The 14,042-nt window shown below is 40.7% G+C and overlaps 2 protein-coding genes across 6 annotated transcripts; one reads left to right on the top strand and one right to left on the bottom strand.

The window, feature by feature from the left end:
* On the bottom strand, positions 3,407–13,383 carry LOC8066709 (pentatricopeptide repeat-containing protein At4g19890). 5 transcript variants are annotated; one of them, XM_021461263.1, is made up of 7 exons: positions 11,235–13,383; positions 11,026–11,122; positions 10,829–10,901; positions 10,627–10,754; positions 4,896–5,628; positions 4,202–4,798; positions 3,407–3,785 (listed from the first exon to the last, which is right to left on the bottom strand). In XM_021461263.1, the coding sequence occupies exon 1, from the start codon at positions 13,362–13,364 to the stop codon at positions 11,334–11,336; it is 2,031 nt and encodes a 676-aa protein (XP_021316938.1). In that variant the 5' UTR covers positions 13,365–13,383; the 3' UTR covers positions 3,407–3,785; positions 4,202–4,798; positions 4,896–5,628; positions 10,627–10,754; positions 10,829–10,901; positions 11,026–11,122; positions 11,235–11,333. The 5 variants fall into 5 exon arrangements, with proteins under 5 accessions (XP_021316938.1, XP_021316937.1, XP_021316936.1 ...); XM_021461262.1 differs by having other exon boundaries at positions 4,935–5,628; XM_021461261.1 differs by having other exon boundaries at positions 4,202–5,628.
* On the top strand, positions 4,288–9,944 carry LOC8066710 (probable LRR receptor-like serine/threonine-protein kinase At5g10290). The gene is made up of 12 exons (XM_021461265.1): positions 4,288–4,426; positions 5,542–5,740; positions 6,288–6,417; positions 6,699–6,770; positions 6,905–7,048; positions 7,120–7,191; positions 7,344–7,409; positions 7,511–7,578; positions 7,683–7,820; positions 7,989–8,336; positions 8,668–9,068; positions 9,351–9,944. The coding sequence occupies exons 2-12, from the start codon at positions 5,644–5,646 to the stop codon at positions 9,672–9,674; spliced, it is 1,860 nt and encodes a 619-aa protein (XP_021316940.1). The 5' UTR covers positions 4,288–4,426; positions 5,542–5,643; the 3' UTR covers positions 9,675–9,944.

The raw sequence follows: 14,042 nt of genomic DNA, 5'->3' as shown, positions 1-14,042 counted from the left end.
TAATGCTAATAGTAATGTTATGTATATATAACATACTTGTTTTTAAGAAATTTTTGTGGCAACGTGAAGTATGCTTGTAGTATACAATATTTATGATGCCTAATAGATATTATTAGTAAAATACTTTTAAATAACTGATAAGATATTTTTCTAAATCTGATCGTTTAAAAAAAAGACTTTTCAAAAAACATTTAATTAGTTCCACTACCGTATTTTTTTTATTCAACCCTTCAAATAAGTGAATGGAAAAACATGCTGTAATTGGGATTTTAATTAATCTAGCCGTTCTTGGAAAAAAAATGCAACTAATTAGGCATATCCAAGTGCTTTAGAACACACCTAAAAAAAGAAATATTGTTTTGCTGATGAGGAGAAAAAAAAACAGAATCTTGACAGATCACTAATAGTTTGAAAAGCAGAGGGTTTATCATGGCACCATCAGAAAAGGACATCCTAGGCACTTCACCGTATGAAGGAGGGCAACTAGACGGAGACTTGGAGGTGCCTTTCACATATATGCCACTTCCCTGTGTTCCTGCATACACCAACAATTCCATTTTGCTCCAGTGAAGAATTAAAATTGTGAGGACAAATACATCTCCGTTTACCTACACCCCTTTACTGTATGAGGAGAGAGGTTTGCTCGTGAACCTCTATAATTTATTTCAAGTGTTTAAAGAGGATTAATTTGCTTCGTTAACTATGATTTAGTTCAAGTTAAAATTTGAATAAACCGTATATGGTTTTATGCCCAATCTGTACTAAATACATACCAGTGATTCTATTCAACCGACCCTCACAGTCGTCCCAAAAAAGCTCAAAAGGCAGCAGCCTTTACACCAACCCCACACACAGTCATGCTGGGTGACTGGTTTGACACGCTGAACGTGTGCCATGGGGTTGTCTTCACAATCCATACTTGCATGCCCTGTCGACTGTCCTTCGGTTCCTTTCGGCCCTTCATGCCTTGTTTTCCATCCCAAAACTCAAAACTTTTTAAGATTCTCCGTCACATCAAATCTTTAGACGCATACATGGAGTATTAAATATAGACAAAAATAGAAACTAATTGTACAGTTTGATCGAAATGTACGAGACGAATCTTTTGAGCCTAGTTAATCCATGGTTGGACAATTACCACAAACAAACGAAAGTACTACCGTGTCGCGAAATTTTTCCCTTCAGTAACTAAACACGGCCTCAATCTTGTCTCTCTGCCAAAGAGCATCAGGACTCGATCGCTTTCTGTGCGTGTGCCATGAATTCAGCTTGGAATGAAGAAACCATCCAAAGGACATGGAATCCCGCGTATTCTCAGGACGACAGCTCGACTCTGAAGTGACGAATAGGCCATGGATGATTGCTTCCATGGGAGGGGAGCTGGATGAGGATGGCTTTGGAGCAAAATGTGAGGCACGGCCTAGACTGAAGTGGGAACAGAATATATGCGTCCCCCTCCTCCCAACACTGCACTAGATTTTTCTTTTGTAGACCTTTGGATTTCACGAAAGATTTTGTTGGTCATTGTTTTTTGTTATGCTGTGATGGTGATCTAGTGGCTAACCTTCAATCTATGAGGTGTAGGCCACCGATTTGGGCCGGCATCGATGCAAAGAACATAACTCTTGCTTTAGTGTTGTGTTATCTAGTTTGTTTTAGAGGCTAAGAATTATCAAAAAAAAATGGTTTGAGGCTAAGATTGAATCTTTGAGCTGTAGGACACACATGTTTGGCCCTTTTCCACGAATAGTTCTCTCTTTCTCTTGTTTAATGTCCAAACGTTTCTTCATTGTAAAGCATTCTTATTCCACGCTTGCTTGCAGGTAGCTTTTTTCTATATACCAAATAAATTAAATTATAGGCATGTGTTTCTTCTTTTTCATTTGATAAAAAACACTCATGTACATGAATTATGAAGCACTTAGTACATCAACATGTGCTCCTACACAACCTAGCAATTTTAGGAGACATGTATTTTAGAAGGCACATGAACATTAATAGTTTGTGCACAAATTTGGTGCTTACGACCAATCAAAATTACAGTATTTGTAAGTTCTCTGTATCTTTTGTTTATCTTTGAACACAATACTCCTATAAATATTTTGTAATCTTCTATTTGATCATGATAGACTTCGGTTGTAATTGTTCGATACATTTTCCATCCTCAATAATAGTTTTTCTTGTCACTATAGCTTTGCATTTAGTATTATTCGACATAGATAGTTACCTTAGCTTAAGGTAGGTATGTCAGCTCTTGTTTCATCCCATGTGTCCTTACTTCATGAATAATCTAGACTTTTGGCTTTTTAATTGCAATAATATTACATGTTATATTTTGTAAGAAAACCAGCCACCCACAGACACATACATGTCAACTGAAGCCATGCATAGAGCCTGTTGTACCTCTGCTTCAACCATCACTTTACTTTTGTTAAAATACATGTAGACATAAGGATAAGACGAGACAAACAAGAGGTTATCACCAGCTGTGAAAAATAATAAAATGGGATGGCAAATTAAAGCAGATTCTTTTCCTTTTTTATTTCTTTTCCTGGAATGGGAGAACTAAATTCCTTGTTAGAGCATCTCTAAGAGTCTATAAAGCCCACCCTTAGTCTTGATTTTTTTGACAAGATTAAAAAAATCTCTGTCCACCAAGTACTTATTATTGCAACTCTCAATTTTTCTCCACTTGAAAAAATTGATCCAACCGCGCGAAAATATACACCTGATTGAATACCAATCTGGAGGCGGAAGAACATCTGGACATGGAAGTATAAAAGTGGTTGGAGGTGATCTGTAAATAGTCTAGATTTCTGATGCAAAACTGTATTTTAGCTTTTAGGAGTAAGATATTGAAAATGGTTGGAGAAAGCCAACAAATATGCTTTTTACTTTTTAAGCTTCTTAAAAAACTCATAGATTTACCATTTTTTTCATGAACTATTGGATGTGTTCTTATGCTGAGAAAAAAAATGTTAAGAACAAAAGTGTCTAGGAATGGATTAGCTTGCCAATAATCGATACAACATTTTCAACTAATCTAGCAGTGCTAGAAGATGCACCTTTGATACTAATATAGCAATAGCATTCTTGAAGCCGAGTTGGATAACTCAGTGTCACAATCATCCAGAAAGAAAACTGAGGAAAACTGCAGTATGCTTGACGTGTTGAAGTTTCAGTGAAAGCTGATCTGGACAAGATTATGTAGCTGAGTCAACGGTCAAAAGCACTAATTTTATACATATATATTGTATTTTACAGCATGGAACGTTGCAACCATAGGTTATTTGCCAATTTGCAGTAGAATAATACAGACAGCAGTTAGTGCCGGATAAATTTACTCTATAATTAGTTAAAACTTTAATTTGCTAATAACTGTACTGATAACAACACACGATTAATCTAAGAAGGGATGAACTCTAATCGAGTGGAGCTTATAGACAAATGCATACACTCAACAATCTTTAGTGTCATGGGCCCTTGTCATCATGAAAGGTACATTTTGGCCGAGTAAGCACAAACACACAGAGCAGAAGACTGACGACCCTCTAATTTGTCATCCACGTATCGTCGTTTCAGACTTTCAGTATCTGGGAATAATAAATGCCTCAACAGAAGCAACATCAGTAGGTACAGTGTCACAGTTAGACTTATCTACTATGCAGCTCAGTTCACTTGCTCCACTAATTTTGATTTGTGTTAAACAAAAACTTCTTCCATGGTTGAATCCACGTCAGATATTCTTCCAAGTAGTCCTACCATAATTGTGTGGGACCTGGATGCTGCAAGAAAATATATGGAAAAGTCAGGGTAGTTTGGGTGAATTTCCCTGTCCATTAGCAAGTCAATGGGGGAGAGCAATCATAGTCGTCTTAAACAATGTTTGGGCTCATACCCCAATCCTATTTATTCAGCACCCTATGCTATGCTCACCTTTCCTCTTCTTTTCTACTCCTATTCAACCTGCTCTACTACTCCTAACAAAATCTTATGCCCAAAAGATTGTAGTTATAGGACCATGTTATGAGATTAGAAGATCTACTAGTGGGATAATTTAGTAGGATAAAGATCTCCGTGCTGATACGGGTACTTGAGCCAAGTATTGACTGACAGCCCTAGGATTACAAGTGGAGAATCTCTACGGTAGCCAATCCGAGCCGTTCGCGCGTGATCCAATGAGATGGTCAGGATTACCTACCTCCTGCTTCGACGTTCAGGGAGTGGCCCGATAAATTTGACCATCCAATTGTCTCCTCAGTCTCTCTCAGCTCAGTGCTGAAGCTTCTCTCCACTATCCTTTCTCCATGTCTCCCAAGTCGCAACTGAGTGTTCGTTATAACTCCTGAGGCTCAGTCGCTCAGAGAAAGTTCTCAGAAGCTGGGTGCACCATAGACCTGACTGATGCTTCTCCCCCCTTCTCTTGGTAAGTTCTTGCCGGTCTGTCTTCCTTGCTGCATGCATGCTCGTCGTCTGTCTTCTTTGAGTATCTGTTTGCTTGACTTGATTGCTAGTTCTTGCCGGTCTTCCTTGCTGCATGCTAAGTTGCTCACATACAAGTATTGCCTGTTGACTTGTTCGTCATCGTCGTCTTCTTCCTCCTCTTCCAGTACCTGTTTGCTTGACTGGATTGCTTCCTCTCCATTAGAGCCGTTTCCCCTGCTTCAGAGGGGTTATAGCCGCCTCTGCTTCTTGCTTGCCTTCTGTGGCGAAACCAATGGAAGGATAGTAAAGCTTTGTTTCAGCCCAAACACTACCAAACAGGAAAACACTGCCTCTAGCGACCAGAAGCTTCCACCTGCAGAACAAAATGGAGAGGAAATGAGTGAGAAAGTTCACCTGCATGCATATCATGATCCCAAGTTCTTGAAACAGAGTAGGAACTAGGAAGTGACCTTTAAGCGCCAAAAAAGGAGAGATAAAAACATGCTTACTGCTCAACGAATCTTGATGCTGGCACAACTGGAAGAAACTCTGCTTTGCTGTACATCCCACTACGTGATTACTAAATAAAAAGGGGAGCTTTTATCATGGATGAGAATATAGGGGCTGGCTGTAGAACTGACAAGGTATGTATGGTCATTAGGTTCCATCTAGACACAAATAATCTCACTGGCTCCGGATTCTGGAGGTACATGTAAATATCTATGCCGGGTGAACTTTTCTTTCTGAGAAATGTATCAGAGGAAACTTTCTGAATACTATTGAGCTACTGAAGCTCAGTTACCACACCGAGACTCATTTCACACATACAAATCTTTTCCCACTCTCAGATAGGATACACTTTTTTTTCATACAAGAAGTCACAAATAAACTTAGACCACTGTACATAATCCTCAACAAAAACATTGTGCTAATGAGATTCTTGGCATGTTGTTACACCATTCCATCTTGCTTCCAGAACTCCAGCTGTGAACCATGACAGATTTCTTTGTATTCCATTTTTCTCTGTTTGCTCTCTTCTTATACACTTCTCTGAGCATTTGCCTTCCATTCTTCTCTGTTTGCTCTCTTCTTACACACTTTGTTTCATTGATGCAGCAGTCTAGCATCCATTTCACTTCACAAGGGCTTCTTCTTTTTACTGAAGTAAACAAAATCAGAGTACATTCAGCAGTGCATCTGCTCCTGAAAAAAAAAATCATGATGAGACATTCAGAAATAATGAAGCTATTAGCTTTTGTGCTACTTATGTTGGGATGCCAACAGTCTTCACTTTGTCTCGCTGTCGACTCCCAAGGTATGGCTATGGCAGTTAACATTTTTGCCAAATAGGATGTTCTTCATTAGCTGGCATTAGATAAGTAATTTATATATTTAAACTGAAACTTTGATTCTGAGTGACAAGCTTTCATCAGAGGCATACAAATTATTTGCTATGGACTAGGTTATCTCTACTGACCACATAAGTGGATCTTAGACGTTTGGCTCCCTGTCTGTCACCAGTCAAATCTTTGAATTAGAAACTCTAGAAGAAATCTGCACAATAGATAATAATGCATACCAGGAATGGTCAGACTACCTGCTTGACCCCACTAATTAGTGCCCTTGTAATATTCTCACAAGGAGGGACATAAAAGCATTTCTATTGAGCACTTCATTTTCTTTGGTTGAAATATATATATCTCTCCAATTTGTGAAATATAGTCTGCCATGCCCTGTGTATTTAAGTGCTACAGATTCCAAATTGCATGTGAGGCACTGAATAGATTTCAATAAGAAGTATTTCACTTTTTGAGAACTTGAGTCTACCTTGGGCCCCAGAAATAAGACTGTTTTGTCTGCAGTCGAAGCACTGGTTGAAATGAAGATGCAACTTGTCGATAACCGTGGTGTCCTTAGTGATTGGAAGGATAATCAAATGAGCCCCTGCTACTGGGAATATGTTAATTGTCAGGACAACAAAGTTTCAACAATGTAAGTTCAGCCTATTCATCTCAGCTTTTCTAGACTTGGAACTCCATTACTGTCAAAGGTAGAAAATTCACATTATGGTCATTGAAGATAAGGAAATCTCCAATTCTAACAGTTGACTATGTTTAAAGTGATTAAACCCAACTTGTAAAGGAGAAGAGTTTTCATTTGAATGGAATTGTTTCATGCTCTATTCTTTCCTAATTTTACTATTATATAAGCTTGTAAGCTGTGTGCTTGTGTTCACATAACTATTTGCTTAGTTTCTCATTATGAGTTTGCAGAACTTTGAGCTCGTCTGGGTTAACAGGAACCTTATCACCCAGCATTGCTAAGCTAACAACTTTACAGCAGCTGTAAGTTGCCCATAGCCATGTATTCTTTTGAGTATCCAACATTTGGTGCCCATGAAAATAGGTCCAATCATACATAAAATTATGTCTGCATACTAGATGGATAAACTTGCTGCTTGGTACATACTATGTTTCAGGAAACTGGATAACAACAACATAACTGGAGGGATTCCTCCGGAGTTTGGAAACCTATCAAGTTTGACAATTCTAAACCTTGGAAGAAATAATTTAAATGGATCGATACCAGACTCCCTTGGACAACTTTCTAAACTCCAAATTCTGTAAGTCAGCCATGACCCATGTTATTATGACTGATAAAGAAACCCTGAGTGATAAATGATAACTTGTGCAGGGATCTAAGTCACAATCATTTAAGTGGGAATATCCCAAGCTCTTTCTCAAATCCTCCATCATTGAATGATATGTAAGTTTTTTTTCCTTCATGGCGACAAGATGTAAAAGTAAAACCTGTCAAATTTACCTGCTGTCATACTTGCTAGTGCCGTTATATTAGTCCATTCAAGAAAGTGAATAGTTGTTCAATTGTCATGTAACATAACTCAATTTATTTTGCAGTAATCTAGCATATAATAATATTAGCGGTGAAATCCCACAACATCTACTTCAGGCGGCTCATTACAAGTATGTCATATATATGTAGGAAAGCAGATTACAGAAACAAAATTCATCATTTCATGTGTGCTACTTTACAGTATCCTTAGTAGATGAGTTTTGCTTCCCAGCTTTACAGGCAACCACTTGAATTGTGGCCAAAATTTATTTCCATGTGAAGGAGGTAGCACAATGACAGGTAATTGCTAGAAAATCTGGTAAACCATAGTGACAAATTGAGACTAAATTTGGAGGGAAACTGAGGGCAATTTTCTCAGAATGAATGCTTGCTAATACATTTAGGTGGATCGAAAAATTCCAAGCTAAAGGTGGTTATTGGAAGCATTGCTGGAGCAGTCACTCTTTGTGTAACTGTAGCTCTAGTTTTGCTATGGTGGCAAAGAATGCGTTATCGGCCTGAAATCTTCATTGACGTGTCAGGTCTGTCCAGCAGCATAACTATGTTTGTTAAATAATTACCATAGTGGTGATTTTCAATGAGGAAAACATGTTTCCATGGATTGAAATGACTCAATATGTTACGTATTCTGAAAGAAAATATGCAACTTCTTTTATCTGATAAAAGATAAACATGTTCAACGATTCCAGGTCAGAATGATCATATGCTTGAGTTTGGGCAAATAAAGCGGTTCTCATGGCGAGAGCTTCAGATTGCAACCAACTATTTCAGTGAACAAAATGTTCTTGGCAAGGGTGGTTTTGGTAAGGTGTATAAAGGAGTTCTTCCAGGTCCAGACAGTATAAAGATTGCAGTGAAACGACTATTCAATGTGGAGAGGCATGAAGGGGAATTGGCTTTCCTTAGAGAAGTTGAATTGATAAGCATTGCTGTGCACAAGAACATATTAAGGTTGATAGGATTCTGTACAACACCAACAGAGAGGCTCTTGGTCTACCCTTTCATGGAGAATCTTAGTGTTGCTTCTCGTTTAAGAGGTAAACTAAGATATGATCATCACTTCCTCATTATATATCTTAATCATACTAGGCCATGGGCCATGGCTATGTCTGTTTGGCTGTCCTTCGCTCATATTCATCCATTGAAGCATATAGTTGTATCAATGAGCTAACATATTGCTAAAGACTAGGAGTGAATGCAGTAAATGTTTGATGCTGAAACTACGCAGCATTAAAAAAAGGATACATAGTTGAACTTTCTCTAACTTTTATCCAGTATTCTATAGAAGTTTCAAACAACTTAGGTAACATAGTAATTTTCCCTGTATCCTTCATATTTTCAAATATGTTAACAATGATTGCAATGCAGATATAAAATTAAATGAACCAGTATTAGATTGGTCTACAAGAATGCGAATTGCTCTTGGTGCTGCCCGTGGTTTGGAATACCTTCATGAGCACTGCAATCCCAAGATCATCCACCGTGACGTCAAGGCTGCAAATGTCCTGCTTGATGGGAACTTCGAAGCAGTGGTAGGGGATTTTGGGTTAGCCAAGATGATGGACATAGGGAGGAATACAGTAACAACAGGGGTTCGTGGGACTATGGGCCACATAGCTCCTGAGTACATAAAGACAGGAAGGCCATCAGTGAAGACAGATATCTATGGATATGGTGTCATGCTGTTAGAGATTGTGACAGGAGAGCGTGCAATTGCATTCCATCCTGACCGTATGGAAGAAGCAGGGGAGATCATGCTCATTGATCAGGTAGGATAATTACAAGATCCTATTGGTACGAGTAAATCGGTACATATCAGGTGCATAGTGTTACTGAGAGGTCAAGAAAAACTGAGTCGCATGTTGAGGTCTAAGCAGAAATTTTGCAAACTGTAGTAATCTGAAATCTAGTATCAGTAGCAACTAGGTATAACCATGCAATCATCTTACATTTTCTGGTCAAACATTGGTTCACATGTTCACATAGTTGTCCCCTCTTAAGGAAACAATATTTAAATTCATGAGTTGATTCAAATGACTGCGATCGTGAAGGTCAAGCTATGGATGGAAGAAGGGCGACTACTCGACCTAGTAGATCGCAATCTAGGTGGCGTCTACAACCTTGAAGAGCTGGAGAAGGTTACCCAGATAGCACTTCTCTGCACCCACATGGAACCTAGTCAACGCCCTACAATGTCAGAGGTCGTGCAGATGCTGGAAGGAGAGATTGTCCCAGCAGAGCGGTGGGAGGAATGGCAGCTGGCTGAGCTCCAACGACGACAACAGCATGAGATGAGGCAACAGGGAAAACTATTCAACTTCAGTGAAGAGTCTCTAAACATCCAGGAAGCCATTGAGTTGTCAACTGGCAGATGAGCTGTCATAAGAAAGTGACATGATTTTCACTCGTTCCTTAAGTAGAAAGGCTATATGGAAATTTCAGGAGTACGCACTACAAATATTGACTATTAGGATTTAGGAATAGTCTATAAGGTCCTGATGTAATAGCTTGCACAAGTAACTCCATCCAAATGCTGTTAATACAGCGATAGGACCACACCTAGCTTAGACCATGTGTATATTAAGACTATAGACTGTTCTACATTTTAATTGCGTTCTGTATTAGTGGATAACTCTGAAATTCTCTGTTGTGTGTGTGTAAAAATTAAAGCCTTGAATTCAAAATTTAGCTTAAAAAGCCAAAAACTTCAGCAATCATATAACGAGAACTTTACTCACAGCGTGCTGTATTGCAGTTATCTTATAACAATGAAATAGAACCATCAGTAGTAAGTATGGCAGGACCAGTGGAATGGAACCTTGTCTAGATTGACACCATGCAGTAACTTTCCTTTCGACTAGATAGTATGTAAGTATAAAATACAAGAAACAAATAATGATCATATGGACTATGGAGGTTGAGGTTTCAGAAAATAAACATGTGGAACTTAGAATCAAACATATTCATAAGGACCCACAAAAAGAGCTAAAACATAAGACATCTTCAATTAAGAATTAGCAAATGGAGAAATCCCACAATCAATATTTGTGTAGACAGCAACAGTTCGCTGAAATACCGACAATCACAGAGATTTGTCTAACTGGGGATGAAGAATTGACTTAGCAGTTATAACTATGAAAGACTGACACCATCAATGAGGTTCACATAACAACAGTTAAGTTAGAAAGTATTACCTCCATCCCAGAAAGGATCCAATTCTAGAATAGTGTCCAGTCAAACCTTCTAAAGTTTGACCAAACTTCAATACAAAGATAGTAACATTTAACATACTAAATATGTATCATTGAATATATTTTCATAGCGTACCTTTTTGAAGTCATCAATGTTGATACTATTTTCTATAAACTTGTCAAAGTTAAGATAGGCCGACTTGGACCAGACCTAGAATTGCATCTTTTCTGGGACCAAGGGAGTAGAACAGAGATAAGAAGCATCTGCTTGTGCAAGTGTTTCAATTAGTGTAATATCAAATACATTTTTGAGAACAAGGTACCGTGGGTAAACTAACCTTAACTCCATCATACATGATGCAGATCACATAACATTGATATCTTCAGAGTATTTAAGAAAGACTTGTTACCCTGTAGAAATATAAGGATTCACAAAAGTTGCATCAAACAAATGAAAATAAGGCTCAAATGAAATACTACTATGGTCCTGAGTCCTGACGATATAACAATTTGTGTGCCCATATGAACAACTTACTTTCTTTCAACTCACATGGTTTATGCAAAAGCAGACCCCATACAAATCCTCAAACAGCTCTTATCCAATCAATTAATCAATATTTGGTCATCTTAACCTTGACATGGATATTTTATACGATCATCAAGTATGCAAGAGCAAAAAATTGACAAAGTAATACTGAAAAAACTTTATATTGTAGTTCATGGCACCAAATAAGAAAGGCATACCATTTACAGCCATTGATAGGCATAGAAGCTGTGCTAAAAAGGAACATCGAGCGATTTCTATGCTGTATGAGTGGGAGAAATTCGGATTGCTCTTGCAAGTCAAGCAATAACTGCAACATCCTTTTTCTTAAAGCCAGAAATCCGCTTTGAGATCTTTTCAGAAATTTCAGAAGCTAGAGCATATCTATTGCTTTCATAGCATGAATTGATGAAGCTTGTATAAGTTGCATGGTCAACAGCATAATGCTTGTCCAGAACATTTTTAAGGAAAAGACTAGCAGCATCCAAATTGTCAACAGCACTGAGCTTTCTAACTAGTGCATCTGCAGCATGAGCCTGTTGCCGTTTGTCCAGTCCATCCAAGAATGATACAGCAATGGTTGTCTTATCCCTCCTGCAGTATTCATAAGCTAAAGTGACACAAGTTACATCGCATGGCACCATATGTTTATCAAGCATGGTCTCAAATAATGCCCTTGCTTCCTCTAGTCTTGATTCCTTGCACAACCCACTTATTAGTGCCCCATAAGTTATAGGGTCAGGAAGGCATCCATGTTGAACCATCCTCTCAAAGACCTTGAGAGCCGAGGTCGATTTGCCAACTCTACAGTATCCTGCAATCATCGAGGTATAAGTTTGCTTGGTTGGCACTAATCCTATGGAAAGACATTTGTCAAAGAGCTGCTGACTTTGTTCCATTTGCCTCTGCTGACAATACATAGCAATGATGGTGGTATATGTGTCTATATCAGGATGGCAACTGTTCTCTGCCATCTGGTTGAACAAATCCAGAGCATAAGTTATGTGGCCCTGTTTGCAATGTTCAGTTATCAGCATAGTGTATGTCACCTTATCAGGACACAGCCCCTGACTAGTGGCCATCCGGAGCACCTTGTAAGCCTGTTGAATCTTTCCCTTCTTGCAAAATCCCCCAATAATGGCATTATATGTGTAAATATTGGGCAGGAAACCTTCCAGCTTCATCTTATTCATCAGCTCAAAGGCACGGTCGAAGCTGCCTCCTCTACAGTGCCCATCGATCAGCGTAGTGTATGTGTTTGTGTTCGGGGCCAGTCCCTGCTCAACCATCCTCCCCAACAGCATCTCGGCTCTAGCAAGCTTGCCCTCTTTGCAGTACCCACCAATCATCACAGTGTACGTGTGCACGTTCGGCTTGTACGAGCTACTCTTAACAAGCTTCAAGAACAGCCGGAACGCCCGCTCCGTCCACCCAATCTTGCACAACCCATCGATGAGCGACGTATGCGTGTACACATTCGGCTTCAACCCCTTCCCGACCATCTCCTCCAGCACATGGAACGCCTGCTTGACATACCCTCTCTTGCACAGACCATCAACCCACGCGGTGTAATTCACCACGTTTGGCGGGTTGCCCATCTCCACCATCCTCCCAAACAGCCCAGGCACGTCCCTGAACCTTCCCTGCCTGCAGAACGCGCGCACGACCACCGTGCACGTCGCGCTGTCCAGGGAGAACCCCTCCCGCCACATCGCCGCCAGCAGCGCGTCGGCCTCCTCGAACCGCCCTTCCTGGCAGCACCCGAGGACGAGCGCCCGGAAGCTGCGTGCGTCGGGGCGCACGCCCATTCCGTCGAACGCCTGGCGCGCGTGGGCGAAGTGGTGGCGCTGGCGCAGCCCGACGCGGAGCACCCAGTTGGCGGTCTCGACGACGAGCGGGAGCCCGTGGCTCCGCAGCTCCAGCAGCATGTCAGTGGCTTCCCGGAGGCGGTTGGTCTCCGCGAAGGCGGCCACCATCGCGCGCGCCGCCTCGTGCGCCATCGGCAGGTTCCCCCGCGCCACGAACAAGGTGGCGGCCGTGGCGTAGAGCCGCATGAGGTGGCGGAGGTCCGGGCGGGTGGACAGGCGGCGGAAGAGCGCTAGTGCTGCTGCGGAGCCCTCGTTGTCCGCGACGGACGTGAGCGACGCGATGGCGTCGTCGGGGGAGAGAGCGGACGGGTCGAGGTCGAGGTCCGGGGCGGTGGGGAAGGCGGCGGCGGAGGAGGAGGGAGCGGGGTGCGGAGGTGAGACGGCCGTGGTGGCCGTGGTGGAGACAGGCAGGGGCTTGGGATGGAGGAGGAGGAGGCGGACATGGCGATGGCGGGGGAGCATCTCTGTTAGTCTGAATGAAACTCTGAATGGAGATGGCCTGAAGAAGCGGAGTGCGGAGACATAGAGAAACCGCCTTCCCAGCGAGAACGTGAATATAGGTGGACATGAAATACGTTTCCTTATCTCGAATACGGGTTTTGTCAGTGGATCTTGTTCACGATTTGGACCGTTGCAGTTCAATGATAGCTTGGACTAGTGGGATTGCCCAATTTACAGTCAGAACCCCGCAAAACTCACAGAAACGTAATAACAACAATACAAAATTGCTCCAACAAATCAAATTTAAAATTGAAAAAAAAAGGATTACCACTATTTGGTATACACAAGTATTTGGAGGAGAAAATTTTTGCTGAGTTTCACTCATTCATACATCATATGACATTGGCTTGCCAATTCGAATGCAGATCAACAATACTATTTGGACATCACAAAGAGGATACATGGATGGGCTGTTATTCAAACATAGTCATGGCATAATCAGACAATTGCAAGGATTACAGTTACAAGAGCTGTTTTCAATGTTCATCACTCATAGTACTCATCAACAACTATTGTGGGTTTCTTCGAATGCATGCTTACTGAACTTCTGATGTTAGACACTTTCTCCTCTGATGCTTTAGAAGCCTGCTGGCTGATTCTTAGATAAACTTGTTGAAGAATTACAAGGTTTTCCAAACC

Source organism: Sorghum bicolor, chromosome 5 (assembly GCF_000003195.3).
Source record: "Sorghum bicolor cultivar BTx623 chromosome 5, Sorghum_bicolor_NCBIv3, whole genome shotgun sequence".
Classification (NCBI taxonomy): domain Eukaryota; kingdom Viridiplantae; phylum Streptophyta; class Magnoliopsida; order Poales; family Poaceae; genus Sorghum; species Sorghum bicolor.
This window is presented reverse-complemented; position numbering and strand designations above follow the sequence as displayed.